Source organism: Gopherus flavomarginatus, chromosome 9 (genome assembly GCF_025201925.1).
Source record: "Gopherus flavomarginatus isolate rGopFla2 chromosome 9, rGopFla2.mat.asm, whole genome shotgun sequence".
NCBI lineage: Eukaryota > Metazoa > Chordata > Testudines > Testudinidae > Gopherus > Gopherus flavomarginatus.
Window position 1 is genome coordinate 38,544,176 of NC_066625.1, and position 19,628 is coordinate 38,563,803.

Here is a 19,628-nt window from a genome sequence, read left to right on the forward strand (position 1 = left end):
AGCACATGCTTGGTTTGCTGGTGCCTGGAGCTGCCTTTGCTCCCCACCCAGGTGAAAATGAGTGAGGAAGTGAGAGCGAGCAATAGAGGGAGGGGGGAAGATGAGGCAGGCCAGGCGGGACCTCAGAGAAGGACAGGACAAGGATGTTTGGTTTTGTTCGCTCAGAAAGTTGGCATGGGGTTACAGCAGATGGCAGTTAGATTTTGGGGGGAGCAGACATGGTGTGTGTGGATACACGGGGACAACACACCAGGTAAACTGTGGGAGCCCTGCGGGGAGCTTTTGGGAGAGTAGGGCCGGGAGGCTGTTCTCCATGCAGCATGGCACAGTCGGTGGCAGCCATCACTTCAGCCCCCATCAGACCTAGGGGGTGGCGAACGGTCTCAGCCCTGCCACAGCCCGCACCGCTAGCAGCAGCGAGCGATACAGACCAATCTACCCGTGTCTCTTTAAATGCCTTCGCCGTCCCCCGCCCCTTTGGCGGGTGACGCCATCAGCGTGCGCCGTGCGGAGCGCTTCCCGCTCGACGCGGCGGAGCGTCTAAGTGAGCGCGACGGGGTCGGGGCTCGGGAGCGGTTTCTGTGGCGGGCGCCGAGGATGTAAGTAGGGGGCATCGGGGGATCTGGCGCCATCTGGCCTGGGTGAGGCGTCGGGGGCCCCGCTACCGTCTCCCGACTCCGACAGGAGGGGCCTGGAGCTGCGGAGCAGGATATGGCAGGTGGGGATGGGAAGGCCGGGACCTAACCCGCCCTGGAGGACGGAGCCCTGGGGGAGGGGCCTTTGGAAAGCCTGCCTGGAAGTTTAGGGGTGGGCCGCAGAGGCATCTCTTCCTCCTTCTGCTTTTGGGGATCGCTGTGCACTTGGGCCAGGCTGCCCCGCTGGGGTTTTGTAGCGGGGATGGTGAAGCTGCGTTCCCCTGTAGCTGAGAGTCGGGGTGGGCCGCTCTGGAACAGGGCGCAGGCTCCAGTACTGCTCTCTCCCTCCACATCTCCTGTTCTGCTACACCTGCTAACCGCTGGGGCAGTTCCGCGGGAGGATCTGCCTCTGTATCGATCCTCTTCGGGGCTGTGTTTTTCTATCCCTCTTTCTCAGCCGTTGTCGTGGCCAAGTTCATAGTAAGGCCGCACATGTTCTGTGGTCACTAACAAACCCATGGTGCATCGGGCACTGCAAATTGCAGTACATATCCCCCCCAAAACGTTGTGCAAACTGAGATACAGACTGAACACAAGCATTTATCTGGCTAATTCTGCGGTCTTTATCGCTGTAATAGCTAGGTGCTCCTTGTATGCTAATGAAGTTAACCTTGTAACACTTCTATAAGGAAATGTTATCACTATTTTCCAAATGGGGACTTGGAGCACAGAAAGACTGAGACTAAATGACTTGCCTTAATAGCTAAGATCATATAGGAAGTCTTTGGCAGAGCTGAGTTTGCCTCACCCATCACTGTAATGTGACTTTGAGAGTAGAGCTGCAGTGCACAGCTCATTAGAGAAGAAAAGTGAGAGAGTAAAGTATCAAACCAACACATCCTGTATGACTTGTGTTTATGTTTTTCATTTAGATATTCAGTGTTGCAGAAAAACTAATTTGTTAGTGGAGAAGTTTTCTTGTAAGAAGTAGGAAAAAAGCATATTCTTGCAAATGCCATCCATGCATGTACACTTTTGTCTGTAGATGTATACATAACTCATTCCTGATAAAATTATTTTTCAGTGAGTGTTTGTTTGGGTTAATAGATATTAGGGCTGGAAGGGACCTCGAGAGGTCATCGAGTCCAGTCCCCTGCCCTCAAAGGCTCAGTCTAAATACACTAACTTGTGAAAGTCATATAGTCTTGTCTCATTCACTGAGATTTCAGTTCTTTCTCATCAGAAAGTACACATTTGCAATCAATTTGTTGATTGTAAATAAGCAAGACAGAGTTTGTTCTATTAAGTGGGGGTACATGTATTTCCATGGAGGGAAAGGGAGACAATAGGTAAATTGTCCTGCCCCAGAAAATCAGTATAAGGGAATTGCAGATTCAAAGGACAAAACAATATGAAATCCAGAAAACTACATGAAGTTCATTCTTATTACCAAATGTTTCTAACTCTAATTTATGTAATGTGCCTAAATATCCAGCTTCATTTTCATTAGTAGCATTCTGTATCCTGTTTTATGGGTCTGGCAGTGCATAGTCACTTTTAAAAATGCAAGTAATGTCCAGTTGCTTTCCAAATGTTTAATGAATTGTCTAGGATAATAGAGGTACTGTATACAGCTTACAGTCACCATAAGGGTGACTGCTAAGTTGGCTCTGTAGCGAGGAGCAACCTACCAATTGCTGTTAATGTCGATTACAGTGGTTCTCAAACTTTTGTACTGGTGACCCCTTTCACATAGCAAGCCTCTGAGTTTGACCCCCCCCCCCATAAATTAATAACACTTTTAAAATATTTTTAACACCATTATAAATGCTGGAGGCAAATCAGGGTTTGGGGTGGAGGCTGACAGCTCCTGACCCCCCATAATAAGCTCATGACCCCCTGAGGGGTCGTGACCCCCAGTTTGAGACCCATTGAGCTATTAGGTCACATACCTCTGGCACTTTTATTAAATGGTAAGCAATCCACCAATTTAGTTAAAATGTGATTATATATATATTTGGATACCATATTACATATGGGATAAAAAGACCTCTTATGGATTGCACTTAGGGTTCCACTCATGACTAGTATTTTAATATGAATTACTGGTGTTGATTTGTGTCCTTTATTTGTATCAAGAGTACAAATTGATCTGTAGGGGTGGATGAAATCTGAGCCCCATGTAGGCCTTCCACCAAGAGAGATTCAACAGTGCATCAGACTGGTTCCTCAGTTCAGTCCCTTGCTTCCAAGGCTGGCAGAGCAATGGAGGCAGCTTGCTTCCACTGAAAGTAGGGAGACAGAGTGCCTTATGCAGCTTTTGGGAAACACCCCTTTGCTAACCAACGTATGTTGTGGCAGCAATTGGCTCTAGAGGAAACAGTGCTTAGTCGACTCTCTGAAGGGCGGATGGCTGTCACAAGGCAGGTTAGGCAACACACCTACATCTGGCAGAGAAAAACTCATGGAAAATCCATGTTTTCCCTGTCTGCCATACATCTCAGCTTGCTAATTTGTACCCTTTGTACTCTTATGAAATGTCAGCTGAAACCTTGAGGCATCCATATCAAGTCTTCAGCAAGACGGACAGTGTGTATCTCTGTGTGAGCAGGCACAGGTATTTGGCTCTAATAGCAATGTAACGATGTGAATAACTATTGTGTGTACAATACGATATTGTCAATATCTCATTAGCTGACCCCCACCTCCTGCTGCCTTTATTGAAAAATAGGTTTGTTGTTTTTGCTAAAACGTTAATTTCTTGTTTCTAAACCCTTTTATCTTGTCACTAGGCTGCTCTTTGGAGTTTATTGCACTCGATTAGGGATCGTTTCTCAGAATCAAGGAGTTAGAAGTGAGATTTGAGATAAGTGAGGCCCATCCAGTGCTGCTTGGGACGCCTCAGAAGGGAAAATGGAATTTTCAGGAATGAAAAAGAAGAGTTTGCTAGGATTCAAAGAAAATAATAAAAAATCCAGCACTAGGTAATTCTGTCTGAATTTTCTAGGCTTATACCCACTGGGGACATGTAGGATACTAGTGTGTTTCCAGTGAGGATGTGGAATTGGAAATATCTCTCTTACAATGAGAATTTTCTTAAATTACAACTTTGACTTTCTTCTTTAAAGTTTCTCTGTAGCATGAACTTTTGTGATCTGTTTTTTAAAAAAATTAAAAATCCTAGTGTTCTGGCTCTGCAATAATGGTTATTCTAAGTTGGCTTTAAAGTTCAGTGTTTTGTTTAAAGTGAAATAATTTCTTTTGACCGTTTCTTCTTAAAGGGCTCCCTCTCCAACCAAGCGCAAAGATCGGACTGAAGACAAATCCAAGGACAGATCTAAGGACAAAGTGTCCACCAAGGAATCAAGTGAAAAGGATCGTGGTCGGGACAAAACACGCAAAAGGCGCAGTGCTTCCAGTGGTAGCACCAGTACCAGGTAACCAGAGTTTCTCTGCATCCCAGTGATAGCCCAAATAGTAGTGAGTTGTGCTCCTGTTCAAATGCTACAAATGTGCTTTGTGGTTCCCCATATTAGAAGACTCCTTGGGGGATTACATTGCTAAAAAGTTACCCTCTTGCTTTATAAATGAGCATGCTTTGCATAGAGTTCAGTCTCTCCCTTGGCTGAACTAATGTTAGCTGTGAGGTTGAGCTCTCATCACTTTAACCACCAATTCTTGTCTTGTATTTACCTGGAGATGATATTCAGCTATCCTTTCCGCTGTGTATTCTGCACTGATTTTTTTCGCAAAAGGTCCCGCTCCAGCTCCACTTCCAGTTCAGGGTCCAGCTCCAGCACTGGTTCCAGCAGTGGATCCAGTTCCTCCTCTGCATCAAGCCGCTCTGGGAGCTCCAGCACCTCTCGTAGCTCCAGTTCCAGCAGTTCCTCTGGATCCCCAAGCCCGTCTCGACGTAGACATGACAACAGGAGACGTTCCCGCTCCAAGTGAGTTTGATTCATCCAGTTAAAATTATCAGGTGGTTGGGAAGTTGCCATGGAGTGTGTAGGCTTGTGAGCAGAGACATAATCTATCTGTTTAAAAATAAATTGTCTGCTTTATTCATATCCCAGAGATATAATCTAGCTATTGCTTGAGCATGGATGTAACCTAACTACATGTTCTTCAGGAAGGAGTTTAAAGATCTCATTAATTCATAACTGACTCTCACATATATCACACACAATCACGTATCTAAAATGTATCCATGCCTGATTATTTGGGATCTACAGAAGATGGGGCATATAAGACTGTTTATCTACATAATCTGGGATTTGTAGCCGAGTGAAACTGGTGGAAAAATTGCAAGGAATCGTGTTTTTCTTTAAGGTAGAAATTGAACTGAGTAGAATCTGCTTCTTTGTTTCTCTAGAATTCTTCACCTTGGGTATAACATGAAACTGGTGCTGTGAATATAATCACAAAATCATAAATTGTCTAGTCCAGTTCCTTCTGAGTACAGGACTGTTCTCCCCCCAAAAAGAAGTGTCTGTACTGGACAGCTGTTTGGAAACTGTTTGATTTTTCTCCCCGACAAAGGTGCTATACAGGCACAATGTTTCATTTACTCTTATAGATGTGGAAGTTAGGAAGGACTGGAAACAAGTCTTAAAAGTATGAAAGTTTGAGGTCTGTAACAAAGGCCTTGTGTATGTCAGGTACTCTGCTTCTCCCACTCAGTCTATTGTAATTGGTGCAGTATGCTTTTTGATGGTTTATTGATGTTTTCCTTAGGCCCCCATCAGAGCTTATTATTTGTATTGCATCCGACAAAGTGGGTATTCACCCATGAAAGCTCATGCTCCAATACGTCTGTTAGCCTATAAGGTGCCACAGGACTCTTTGCTGCTATTATTTGTATTGTTATAGTTCAAAAGGCTCCAAACAGGGATTTGAGTCCCATTGTGTTAGACACTGTATGTACATGTATCAAAAGTTATGGTTCCTGCTTAACATGCTTACAGTCTATGCTTTGATCCTGCAAATGGTAGTAATTACAATAGTTAAGTTAATCATGTTAAGTGTGTGTTTGCAGAATTGGGATGTAAGTAATTTTCAGCGCGTTTCAGATCTTTATAGTGACAGTGAGTAATTGTAGACATGGAAATAACTGGCTTTCCATATCAACAGGTTAGGGGCATGGGTTAGGCTTTTGATGCCAAGAAAGGCTGGCGGAGGTGTTCTGAGTTTGATATCCGGGATGCAGTTGAGGCTTTTGCTGGTAGACAGCGGGTACATCTTTTTCCCTAGTCTCTTCACTTTAAATTCTGGGAGTGGGATGAGATTTGACTTGATAGCAAGTAGATGCCAGCTACACCCTGCCAGTACCTCTAAAAATGATAGGTTTATTAGCCTGATATTTCACTACTGAGCATTTTAGCAGAAATAGCTAGTATTGACATCTTTAATTTGTCAGACTTCAGAGCCAACATTCCAATGAAATAATTGGGAACTTTTATCTTCAAGCTTCCCCCACCCCCAACCCCCCTTCAGATTTAGGCACACATTTCTACAGCATCAATTTACCCTTCATAATGTGAAGTGAATGTATTTTAGCAACTATAAAAATTATAGAATTAACTGTTTCAAATTAAAGCTTTGATTTTTTTTTTTATTTTTTTTTTAGTACAATTATATGCCAGTTAAAAAAAAAAATTTCCACAAATACACAGCAATTTAGGTGGTTGCATAATCACATGGCACCAGAGTCCCTGTCTAGAGAGCAGGAATCAGAGAGCTCTGAATTGCTAGATCTATAATTTGCCTGTTTACTGTGCCCATGTCATCTCCTGCATCCCTCACTGTTCTTTGATTTCAAAGGGGTAAAGAAATAATAGCCTGCTGTCTCTTAGGCTCTATCTATGCTAGGGAAATTTAGGAGAATTTCCCCTATCAACTAAAGTGATGTTAGCAATGCTAGTAGCCATAGTATCATTGGGATTTCAGTTGCAGACATAATTTTCAGTACTGTCCCCTAACTCTGCTGGAAGTTACTCTGACCAATATGGTGTCAGCAGCCATAGAATCATAGAATACCAGGGTTGGAAGGTCATCTAGTCAAACCCCCTGCTCGAAGCAGGACCAGTCCCCAACTAAATCATCCCAGCCAGGGCTTTGTTAAGCCTGACCTTAAAAACCTCTAAGGAAGGAGATTCCAACACCTCCCTAGGTAACCCATTCCAGTGCTTCACCACCCTCCTAGTGAAAACGTTTTTCCTGATAGCCAACCTAAACCTTCCCTACTGCTAGCAGCCACTAATTGGAGCAGTTAGAGTTAATAAAACTTAGTACTTGCATACAACTTTACCACTTCAAAGCACTATAAACAGTCTTCACCAATGTGCCCTTGTGAGGTAATATCCCCGTTTAACAGATGGGAAAACAGATAAGATCCATTGGTTGATTATTTGAAAGCTTGAAAACTCAGTTTTCAAATGGTGTGTCTGTATTAACCTAAACCTGTCTGGGATAGCTGCTAAAACTATGTGGAAATGACTGTTGTGCAGGGGTTTCATTGGCAGACCAATATAAATGCCCCTTTTCTCCCCTCCCCTGCCAATATAATTGGCTTTGTGCCTGTAATGGGGGTGCAACTGAGCCTCTCTGTCTTCTGCCCCTGCTGCACCCACAAACCAGCCAGAGACCTCTGCGTTGGTGCAATCACCCATGTTCTTTATTTACAGTTTACTTTCCCACCACCTTTTAGCTACAAACAGTTTCAGTATCACAGCCCCAGGAACTGCTAACACCTGCAGCCATCAGAGAAGAACTCTCACTCCCTCTAACTCTCTGGCTTCTCCTACTTCGGCTTCCTTCCTGCCAGCCTTTATGGAGCCCCTAGCCGGCAGCTGATCCCCATCTGCCACTCAGGCCTGGACTTACTCAGCCAGCCCCAATTCTTCTTTTTTGATTGGAGCTGGTGTGACAGAGGCCTGGCTCAGGGTTCCTTAGCCAACACCCTGTTACAGTGCCCCTTCATTTATTTCTAATGTATATAGAGCAGAAGTGGGCAAACTGTGGCCCGTGGGACCCTCCTGCCCAGCCTGTGAGCTCCTGCCCAGGGAGGCTAGCCCCTGGCCCCTCCCCCACAGCCTCAGCTCGCTATGCCGCGGGCGCAATGCTCTGGGCTACGGGGCTGCGAGCTCCTGGGGCAGCGCAGCTGCAGAGCCCGTCCTGACCCAGTGCTCTGGAGCACGCCACTGCACAGCACAGGCAGTGCAGTAAGGGGGCAGGGAGCAGGAGGGGTTGGATAGAGGGCAGGGGAGTTCGGAGTGGTGATCAGGGAGTGGAGGTGTGGATAGGGGTCAGGGTGGTCAGAGAGCGGGGAACAGGGGAGTTGAATGGGGGCAGGAGCCCTAGGGGGGCAGTCAAGGATGACGGGGGGGGGTTGGATGGGGCAGCGGGGGACAGTCAGGGGTAGGAGTTCCAGGGGAAATCAGGGAACAGAGGGAGTTGGATGGGGCAGGAGTCCCAGGGGGGCTGTTGGGGCAAGAAGCAGGAGGGGTTGGATGGGGCTAGGGCTGGGCCACGCCTGGCTGTTTGGGGAGCCACAGCGTCTGCTAACCGGCCCTCCATACAATTTTGGAAACCCAGTGCAGCCCTGAAGTCAAAAAGTTTGCCTGCCCCTGACATAGAAGGTCTGAAATATTGTTTCCAAAGTTTATCTGCCATTTTTTTCTTTCTTTTCTTTTTTTTTTTAAACAAAAATTTTTTGTCTTATCTACCGTGGCAGACTTTGACTAATGAATCTAATGTCTTTGGGATAATGAGTCGAGAAACTGAAAGTTGAGCAATAGCAAAACACTTATTTTTTTTTTTAAAGTATTTTAAACGCATCTGTTTTTGTGAACACACATGTAACTCCAGTGGCTAATAAACACTTGAGAGAAAGGAAATCTGTTCAATGCTGAACACTTCATCATCATGGCAAATTCCAAAGGGATATAGCCTTCTTGCGAATTGAGCACTGCTTGGATCAGTTTCTAGCTAGGTCTTTAAGGTGGTCTGCCTGGATATTCGGTTTACGTCCATTACCGACAATCTTATCTTAAGCTTTTGGCAACAACATGGTTGTGCTATGTAGGAACATTCCTTGGTAAGCTTGCTTCATAATTCATTGGTCTTCCATCCTATTAACATGTCCATGGCCAGAAAGCTCCAAAACCAAACCTGTACTGATGGAAGTGGTTGCTAGATTTGGCTATGAACCCAGCAAGACCCTAGCCCCTCTTCAGTTAATGTATGAGAACTCACGGTACACATGCTCTAGATCCTAAGAGTTCCTCCAGCAAAATCAGAGAAAAACAGATTTGACATTCAGGATATTTCTGAATTAAAAAGCAAGTAAAAACCTTTTAAACTCTCCAGTCCTGCAGATTTTCAGACCCTTATTTATTATAAAGAAGCAAAACAAGATACAAGTCCATTTAAAAAAGTTCCTTTGCAAGTCACCTTTGTGTTATGGGTAAGACTGCGAGACCATCACAGAAGTCACGGATTTGCAAAGCACCTGCAGGGGGCCCGGGCTGTGTGCCATGGTGCCTCCCAGAGCACCTGCGTCCCCACCCCCCAGCCCAAGTTTTAGTTAGGTTTATATAGCAAAAGTCATGGACAGGTCATAGGGTGTGAAATTTTGTTTACTGCCTGTGACTTGTTCATGACTTCACTAAAATGTAGCCTTAGTTATGGGGATTGGCTTGTATGTTATCAGGAGATTTGATAGTTTGGTGATATTCAACTCAGGTCTAAGCCACCCAAGAGAGATGAAAAGGAGCGGAAGAGACGGAGTCCATCGCCCAGACCTACCAAAGTTCATGTTGGGAGACTCACCAGAAATGTGACCAAGGTAATGGCCTGCCCCTCTATCCTTGAATTTTCACATCTTTGGGAGAGTTATTTGAGTTTTTTAAATAGTATCTTCAGAAACAGTTTATTACTAGATTGCAATCAGGTGTCACTGTGTTGGAAGTGCTTACATTATCCATACGCAAAGTTGAGGTGCATTGGCAGACCTGTCTGTGTGGGGAAACTCGCGTGGCACCTGATCATATCATACTTGGCTCAAGCCAAGAGCAATTAATCCATGGCAGGGTATGATTCTCAGAAAACCTGTATGCCATGTCCGAGATCTAGTGCCCTGTGTTATCAAGCAGGGGACTTGGATTTAAACCTGTACTTGGTTTCCTGGTTCTCTCACAGGATGTTGTGTAACTTACATTTGTCTTGATTGGAAGATGAAGCGTAGCTGACCCCTTTGTTGAAAAATTTACAACTGAAGGCCAGCTGAGAATGTCCGCGGTTGATATGCAGGAGTGGTGCTCAGTTCAGTCCTCCTTGCCAGATAATTGTTCTGGTGAGGTGTGAGGCCTTCGTAGAGGGAACATGTAACTATATGATGCTATATAAAGAGAGAAAATACATCTGTCGCCTTGAGCATTTGACCTCAGACAGCCCCTCTCCTTGCCATTTCCCACTTAAACTTCATGATTTCATTCATTCTTTCACTCCTGAAAAGTTTACCACATCCTAGATCCTCTGGCCTTTTTTTGAGGAGGATAGTCAGTAGACATTTGTCTAGGGTTTGCGAATTAGAGGAAGAAACTGAGTAGGCAGCAATAGGGGGCTGGTGGGAATTCAAACTGTATCCATATCCAGTTAATAAGATTGGTCTACCTTGATGTTGATATTGGTCTTTGATCTTGTATTGGGTATGCCTCCAATTTAGCATTCTCTATCAATAGCACATGATAAAGTGGGAATTGGCACTGTCCTTCATAATAACTATTTTTTTCTCTAGGATCACATCATGGAAATATTTTCCACTTATGGGAAGATTAAAATGATTGACATGCCAGTTGACAGGTTAAATCCACATCTCTCCAAGGGTTATGCTTATGTGGAGTTTGAGAATCCAGATGATGCCGAAAAGGCGCTGAAGCATATGGATGGAGGTAGGTACCAGATGTACAAAGAAACCAGCAGGACTAATTGAAATCCATGGAGGATATGAGGGTTGATAGAAATGAGTTAAAAGGATTACTGGCCCTGAGTTGTCCTACCAACTTTTGTGGTTTTACAATCCCACTTTCTTAATTTTTCCCCCCATGTCTTTGTCACCCAACAATAGAGCAGAGACACTCTCACAAGCAGCGAAACCGACCATACAGGGGAAACAGCTAAACTGACCTTACATAAAGCACTGTCTCACAAAGTCAGATGATCCAAAAAACCCAACTCTGTCATCTGAACTGTTGCTTGTCAGAATAGTAGATTCTAGACCTTCCATGGGTTTTAGGCAGAAGTGATTTTTAAGTTGACTGTCTAAATGATTTGCTGACGGTGGGTCGGTGAGTCAGTGACAAAGTTGGGGAGAGAGACTAGGCCTCTTGATTTTTTTGCTGTAACCACTAGATCACGAATGCTCCAAATGTACCAAAGCAGCAACCTTGTGAGGATGGAAGTCTGTAGCAGAGGTGCAATAATGCTGTGTCTAGCACACGGGGGCTGGAAATTTTTAGCTTATTCTTTGTCTTTTTAACTGTAAACAGGACAGATTGATGGTCAGGAGATCACTGCTACAGCTGTACTGGCACCTCGGCCTAGGCCACCTCCCAGGCGCTTTAGCCCACCAAGGAGGATGCTGCCGCCACCACCAATGTGGCGTAGGTCGCCACCTCGCATGAGGAGAAGGTGAGCCATATTTTATGAAGTTCCTTAGAAGTGTGTAAGCTAAACGGGTGTGGTAATGTTTCATTTTTGGCACCAAGCATCTTGTCTGTGGCACAGATTTCATCATTGGTAACTTCGCCTCCCTGGGCTTGATTTCAACAAACCTGGAGACTGATCATCTTCACTCCTGGTTTAGTAAACACAGACTCTAAAGATCTGTTAGAAACTGCTGTTACCACTATGGGACATGATTGGTGATCTTTACTGGGCACTGCTCAGAACAGCTTCTGAAGTTTTTGAGACACCTATTTCTTTACATACTAGGGCCTAAAACTTAGATTAACCTCGCTATATCACTCAGGGCTGTGAAAAATGTCATGTCCTGTGTGATGTAGCTATGTCGACCTAACTCCCAGTGTAGACACAGCAAGGCTGGCAGAAGAACTCTTCTGTCGACCTAGCTACCACTTCTTGGAGAAGTGGCCTACCTACATTGCTGGGAAAACCTCTTGTGTCTACCCTGAAGTGCGTGGTAGCTATGCAGTTGTATTGTAGACATACCCTAATAGCTGAAACAGTGAGGAGTCCTTGTGGCACCTTATTCCCAAATAAATTTGTTAGTCTCTAAGCTTTTGTAGGCTAGAATCCACTTCATGCATGTATTCCTGTATCTTTCACTTCATGGATCCGATGAAGTGGGTTCTAGCCCACAAAAGCTTATGCCCAAATAAATTTGTTAGTCTCTAAGGTGCCACGAGGACTCCTCGTTGTTTTTCCTGATACAGACTAACATGGCTACCAGTCTGAAACCTAATAGCTGAGTTGACGTGATGTAAGATCTACAATATATCCATCAACCACCAAACTCTGCTTATTAACATCCCTCAGATGTTAGTGCTTGTATTTTCCCTCCTTCATTTAATCTGTCCTTCCTAAATTTTTGTACAGTAGAACCTCAGTTATGAACACCAGAATTACAAACTGACCAGTCAACCCCACACCTCGTTTGGAACTGGAAGTACACAATCAGGCAGCAGCAGAGATGGGGTGGGGGGAAGCGCCAGTACAGTACTATTAAAAGTAAACTACCAAAAAAAATAAAGGGAAAGCAGCATTTTTCTTCTTCATAGTGAAGTTTCAAAGCTGTATTAAGTTCATTTTGTAAACTTTTGAAAGAACCATAATGTTTTGTTCAGAGTTACGAACATTTCAGAGTTTTGAACAACCTCCATTCCCGAGGTGTTCATAACTCCTGAGGTTCTACAGTACTAGGTTAGTTCATCTGATTTTTGTAACCCTCTTGGGCCCTGTTAAAACTACATTGACAATATGGTTTCAACCCATGCTCTGTTTAAACATGGTGTGTCTACTACACTTTTGACTACAGTGTTCACCAAACTTAGTATGTGACTATCTGTTTCTTTAGAGGTGGGATTCCTAGAGTGATGTTCTGCAAACCCTTTCCCTGCATCTAAAAATCAGCTTTCTGTTTGTCTTGGCTGTGGGAGCAAAGACCTACTTGGCAGAATAAGGAGAATCTGATGTATGATTAATTTGAAAAGCACCTTAGTGCAGTTAGGATATAAAGTTAAACACTGACTTTCTTCTCTAAGTGGTCCCTCACTGTATATATCCTTATATCCGTTGTATATGACAAGAAGGACTAGAGCTCTATAGGAAGTGGTGTACATAACATGATGTTTAAGGGGTGGATAAGAGATGCCAGCTGAGATGTGCAGTCATTCTGCGCTCCAAGCACAGTTGCATTTTGAAATGTCTGATTATTCACTTACCAATGATTAGGATTTTTATTCTTAGGATTCACTAAAACTCTTCCTCTTCTTCTTCTTCAAGTGCTTGCTCATGTCAGATGTGCATGTGCCATATACATCATTGCCAGAGGTTTTTCTCCCAGTGGTAGCCATAGAGTTGGCTCTAGCACCCCCTGGAGGCCCATGCTCATGCACTAGTATAAGGGGTGCCACTGATCCTTGCCCTTTTGAGTTCCTACTTACCACCAATGACAGTTGCTGGAACAGTATTCTCCCTTGCTTCAGCATGCCCCCTTCCCTGTCCTTCTTCAAGGATCCTTCTCATGAGCAACTTCTTATCTAGGAGGTGCAAGCCCTACAGACAGGAGCTATGGAGGTAGTTCCTATAGAACCTGAGAGGGAAAGGATTCTACTCCTGTTAGCTCTAGATTCCCAAGGCGAAAAGGGGTCTGAGGCCTATCCTAGACCTGCATTGCCTCAACAAGTATCTCAAGAAACTCAGATTCTGCATGGTTTTCTGGCCTCCATCATTTTCCTCACTAGATCCAGGGGACTGGTACACCACCCTCGATTTGAAGGACACATGCTTCCATATCTCCATCTTTTGGGGACACAGGTGCTTCCTCAGGTTCATGGTGGACCACGAACATTACCAGTTTATAGCACTTGCCTTTGGCTTCTTGGCAGCCCCGCAAGTCTCTGGAGTGTATGGCAGTAGTCACGGCCCACCTCCAGGTGCCAAGGCATACAAATCTACCCATACCTTGACGACTAGCTGATAAAAGGGTTCTCAAAGGCTTAAGTCCAACACAGCATCTCGGTATGAGCGACTTGCAGAGTGCTGGGCCTCCTAACAAATGAGCAGAAATCAACATTGGACCCAGTGCAAAGATCAGAATTTATAGGAGCTGTACTTGACATGTCTCAGGCCAGGGCCTTCTTGCTGAGGCCAGGTACAAAGCCATATCAGACTTCATCACCTGAGTGTCGGTGTGCCTGCTGACGACTGCCCGGTGTTCCTATGTTTACTAGGCCACATGGAGGCATGTAACTACGTGGTGTGACATGCTTGACTGTACCTCAGACAGCTGCAGATGTGTCTCATGCTGGTCTACTTACTGAGCAGGCACCATCTTGATTTTGTTCTCACCATGCCTGTGTCAGTCCTCGCTTCCCTGACGTGGTGCTTAGATCGGTTCTATCTGGAATACCCTTAGAGTCCCCATGGCCTAAGTTTCCTCTAAGCTGCGCAGCCACGCAGCAGGGGCTCATGGCTGTGGTGGGGAGAGGCGCCTCTCTCCCAGCACAGAACTGCCATGGCAGGGAGAGACGCCTGTTCCTTCCCACTCCCCCTCCAACCCAGGTGCTGCTGCAGAGCACTGTGGGGGGGAGGGGGAAAGGTCCTCTCTCCCCGCTGTAGCCTCCGGGCAGCCTTCACCCCAAACACCTCATCCCTGGCTCCATCCCAGAGCTTGCACCCCCAGCAGGAGCCATCACCCCCTGTACCCCAATCTTCCCCTGCTGCACCTCAATCCTGTGTCCTAGCCCTGACTCCCCCTCCCACACTCCAAATTCCTCGGCCCCAGCCCCACGACATGAATTTTGTTATCTGCACCAATATGGAGGTGATGTGTTACACATCACCTCCATTTTGGTGCACATAACATTCATGGGAAAAATTAGAGGGAACACTGCCCATGGCCCTCAATCATGCTGGTATCAGATGCATCGTACCTGGGGTGAGGGGTCCACCTCAGCAGCCTCAGAACCCAAAGTCTCTGTTCAAGGGACGAGCTGTCATTACACATAAATGTGAAGAAACTCAGGGAAATATGCCTGGCCTGGCCTCAGGCAGAGAGGTGCAAGTACTGATGAAAAAGTGTCAGTGTTTTATATCAACACACAGGGAGGGGGACACTCCAAGGTCCTCTGTCAGAAAGCCCTCAGGCTCTGGGATTTCTGTGTAAAGCACTTCCTTCACCTGGTGGTGTCACGTTTCCCCAGAGAGTGGAACGTGTTGGCAGATCACTTCAGCAGGTCATTCTCCTCTTACCACGAGTGATCTCTCCACTCGCAGGTCATCAGCATCATCTCCCAGAGGTGGACTCCCCCCCAGGTGGACCTGTTTGCCTCTGTGCAGAACAAGAAATATTACCACTTTTGCTCTAGGCTTAGTCAAAGCAAAGGCTCTCTCTGATTCCTTCTTACGGTCATGGACAGCCTAGGTTCTTCTGAAGATCAAAAGGGAGAAGACGACAAAGGTCATCCTGATCACCCTAGCATAGCCTCACTAGCATTAGTTCAGCATGCTTGTAGATTTCACAGTTGCAGCCCTCTGGACTTCCTCTCAGACTGGACTTGCTGTCTTAGGACCACGGGCAAATTCTCCATCCGAATCTAGTAGGCCTGCACTTGATGGCTTGGCTGCTGCATGGCTAAATCTGGATGAGAGCGCATGCTTGGAGCAGATCTAGTAAATTTTGCTAGGTAGTAGAAAGCTCTGAACTAGGGCAACCTACCTGGCCAATTGGAAATGCTTCACTTGCTGGGCAGCCGAGCAGAACCTGTGCCCAGCACAGGCATCCTTGTAGTCCATCTTGGAATATCTCCTTCACCTGAAGCAGCAAGGCCTTTCACTGCCTTCAGTTGTGGTCCATCTGGCCATTTTGGCGTTCCATCCCCCAATCTGAGGCAGATTGATCTTCGGCCAGAAGATAAGCAGATCCATTAAAGGGTTGGAGAGGCTCTACCCACAGGTCCGTGACCCTATTCCACCGTGGGACTTAAACCTGGTCCTCTTTAGGCTCACAAGGCCTCCATTCGAGTCCTTGGCCTCCTGCTCCTCTTGTGGAAGGTCACTTTCCTGGTGGCAATCACTTTGGCCAGGAGAGTTTCAGAGCTTCAGGCCTTAACCTCGGGGCCTCCTTACACTGTGTTCTTTAAAGATGAGGTCCAACCTTGTCTCCACCTAGCCTTTCTACCCAAGATGGTATTGCAGTTCCACTTCAACTAAGTCATTTTTCTGCTGGTCATCTTCCCAAAATTGCGTAAGTCAGAGGAAGAAAGATGCGTACACTCTCTGGGTGTGAGAAGGGCCATAGTCTTCTATGTTGACCAGATGAGCCCCTTCTGCAGACAACTGTTTGTCGCAGTTGTGCATAGAATGAAAGGTCTCCTGGTGTCCTCCCAGTGGATCTTGTCCCAGATTACAGTCTGTATCTGGGTATGCAATGAGCAAGTGAAAGTCCTGCCTCTGGCCATTGTGAAGGCCCTTTCTACCAAGAGCACAAGCGTCTTCAGCGGTCTTCCTGGTGCAAATACTGATCCAGGACATCTGCAGGGCTGCAACATGGTTGCTGATCCACACGTTCACATCCCATTACAGAATCACCCAATAGGCCAGAGACGACTCCAGTTTTGGGAGAGCTGTGTTGCTGTTGGCATGCCTGTGAACTCCCAGCCCACCTCCAAGGACACTGCTTGTGATTCACCTGACATGGAATGGACATGAGCAAGCACTCGAAGAAAAAATGGTTGCCTACCTTTTGTAACTGTTCTTCGAGATGTTGTTCATGTCCATTCCATGACTCGCCCTCCTACCCTGCCATCGGAGTTGACAGCAAGCAAGAACTGGAAGGACGGAGGGCAAATGGCACCCCTTATACTGGCACATGAGCGTAGGCCCTCCAGAGTGTGCTAGAACTAGCCATACTGGTATAATTGGGGGAAAAATCTCCGTGCTTGTGGCGCGCACACATCTGCGATGGAATGGACATGAGCAACACATCTCAACAACAGTTATGAAAGGCAGGTAACCATTTTTTCTTGGCTTTAGGTTCATGATACCTTATTTTATGCTTCCCATTAGATGCATATATAGATCCTGCAGAGCCAGTTAAGATTATTGGCTTCTGTTTGTAGTCCAGACTCTGTCTCCCTTTCTGTTTAAGGGAGAAACTCTCTGACGTTGCAGTATGCTAACAGTTCTGCTGTATGATAAAGAAAAACAACGCAAGTTTAATGCTCTGAGCCAGAGGGCTGTACTGCTGGTGGTAGTACTGGAACTGGAGTACCTAGTCTCCCTGGATTCACAGGTTAAATACCAGTAAGATCAACTTAGCTCTGTTTTTCTGTGAAATATAAATAGAGTATAGTGCTCTTTACTTGGGTGGTGCAAGGTCTTTCAGGTGAGAATGTAAAAGCCCAAGGTCCAGTTTGTTTTCTGGTGGCTTGCCATGGTATCCTTGGTCAAAATATTCCCTCTTGCTGAGTTGTGTGCTGTTGAGCTGCCTCTTTCCAACCCAAAGATGGCTGCATTTCACTAGAGCTCTTTGTATAAAATGTTCTGGGATCCTTCTGGATAAAAGGTGTTAGATCTGTGTAAAATAATTTAAACCTGTTGTTGTCCTTGTCTCCTAATGAAGCTTTTCTCCTCCTTTCTCTGTCAGGTCCAGATCTCCAAGACGCAGGTCCCCTGTTCGCCGACGGTCAAGATCTAGATCTCCAGGCCGAAGACGTCATCGCAGCCGCTCCAGCTCAAACTCTTCACGATAAAGCAAAAAAGACTGGACAGCTTTTTATTTTTTAACTTAAATCCCACCAGACTAAATATTGTACCTTTTTTATAATGGGCCTGGGTAAGGGAAAGTGAGAGAAATCAAAACCTGGCAGTGAAGGCAAACTAAGAGGAGAGGGTTTCCTGGCCAGTAGGCAATCTGTGCCTTGCAGCTTCTAGATTCCAGGCATTGAACCTAAATGCTTTAAATGTGGCTTTGGGTTGAAGGCTGCAAATGTGGTATATTGTTTTCCACACAAGCCACCAGTAGGAAAGATGATGTAGCCTCTGCTCCTCTAATCAGCAGGCTCCTGCTTCATGATTTCTGAAGGCGTAGCATGCCGTGCAGAAAAAACTAAGTACTGACCTATTTTGGGAATCATAAGGCTGGCTACTACTAAGAGAAGGGGTGGTGGTGGTGGCTATATCCATCTCAAGGCACCAGTGCAGACCTACAGAAGTGGTGGTACCCAAACACAGAAATCTGCCTCAAACTTAAATATGCAGTTGTCATTCTGCTCCTATGCCCCGAATAGTGAGAGCATAAATTTTTGTTTGCACAAAGAGGCAGGGTGTATGTCATCTACTGCATGTTAGAGAGAGGCCAGGAATTGAAGGACTGTTTTGTAATTGCCCTCTTTAGGGATTCCCTTGCCCTTTCTGAAGGGTTTTGGTACAGATTTCACACACAACCCTCTACCAAATGGTGTAAATGTTTCCGCTTTTAGAAAAAACAATACAAACTGGCAACAAAATATAAAACCCTACTTTACTGCAAAGAAAAGGGGGAAGACTGAGCTGATGCTGTTTGGATTAATTTGGGTAATCTTGCAAAAGGCAAGTAATTTACCATCTATTGTACAGTCAGTCTACAACGTTTGATTTTTTTATATAACTTTGTAGCATCTTAGGTCAGGTTGTGTTTGTGTAAAATGACCATATTGAATAAACCCATAGGGTTAAGATTAAAGAATATTAATTAGTTCATTCCCTGTAGACTATTGGCCTCACCTGTACATTGTGTATAGAGGAAGCAACTCTAATAGCTCCTTTTATTTTAAATGTTAAGATAAAATCTTTTCCATTTAATCCTGGAAAGGGTGATCTTCATGTTACTGGCGCTGGCAGCTTGCTGATCAAGAGGGACAGTAATGGAATTAATTTGAGCTAGAGAACAGTGATTGTGTCATGAAGCCAGTGCATGCACACAGTAAAAATAAAGCAAGTGCAGCTTGAACTGCATTTTTCTTCCCTTCTACTCCCCTGCTGCTTCAACTACAGTCTGGAAGACTTGATCAGAGATTCCTCCCAGCATAGTTGTACTAGTTTCAAAAGAGGCTGATGCAACTCCTGAATTTCTGCTACTATGGGTCAGAGTCTGTAGTGAGACCCATACTCTTCCCTTTGCTTCCTGCCAAGACAGCAGTGAGAGACAGTCAGCGGGGCAGTATTGGAGGGCTTTTTGTGGCTAAAGATCAATCGAGCTGACAAGCCAATGACATTCAGTAAAAACCTAAATTTGCAAAAAAAAAAAAAAAGTGTGGGGGATAGTCTCGTTCTGTATGTTGTCACATCCCACTAACTGCCCTAGACAAATGTGGGAGGGAGTCAAATACACCTGATGCTGGGTGACAGCCTGCTCCAAGGTGCTGCATTAAGAGCCACGGTGGTGTGGGACAGGAGCCCAGGAAGAAGAGCAGTGTAAAGAGGCAGGAACAGGCAACACAATATCTCCTTTGCAGCTAAGAGATGGAAATCCAAGAACACACTGCAGCCCTGACCAAGTGGCAACAGGTGTAAGCATGCAGATTCCGATCCAGATCACATGGTACACATGATGTAGCCCAGCTAATACAACCCATCCACATAAGGCATGTACGCATACAGCCTCAGGCTAGCACCTTTCCATCATGGGTACTGCCCCCTGCAGCAGAGTTGCTAAGAATAAAGAAATCCCAGGGGCACATTCTAGGCTAGTCTGCATGTTGCTTATTACAC

General features: G+C 45.4%; 1 protein-coding gene across 4 annotated transcripts; it reads left to right on the forward strand.

The window, feature by feature from the left end:
• Nucleotides 1–42: 42 nt before the first annotated feature.
• RNPS1 (RNA binding protein with serine rich domain 1) lies at nt 43–18,617 on the forward strand. Of its 4 annotated transcripts, none has more exons than XM_050968430.1 (8): nt 43–61; nt 3,428–3,619; nt 3,917–4,072; nt 4,391–4,582; nt 9,378–9,480; nt 10,432–10,585; nt 11,183–11,324; nt 17,524–18,617. In XM_050968430.1, exons 2-8 carry the CDS (start codon nt 3,549–3,551, stop codon nt 17,627–17,629), a joined length of 924 nt encoding a protein of 307 aa, XP_050824387.1. In that variant the 5' UTR covers nt 43–61; nt 3,428–3,548; the 3' UTR covers nt 17,630–18,617. The 4 variants fall into 4 exon arrangements, with proteins under 4 accessions (XP_050824387.1, XP_050824388.1, XP_050824385.1 ...); XM_050968428.1 differs by lacking the exon at nt 43–61 and adding an exon at nt 520–599; XM_050968429.1 differs by lacking the exon at nt 43–61 and adding an exon at nt 620–718.
• The last annotated feature ends 1,011 nt before the right edge of the window (nt 18,618–19,628 follow it).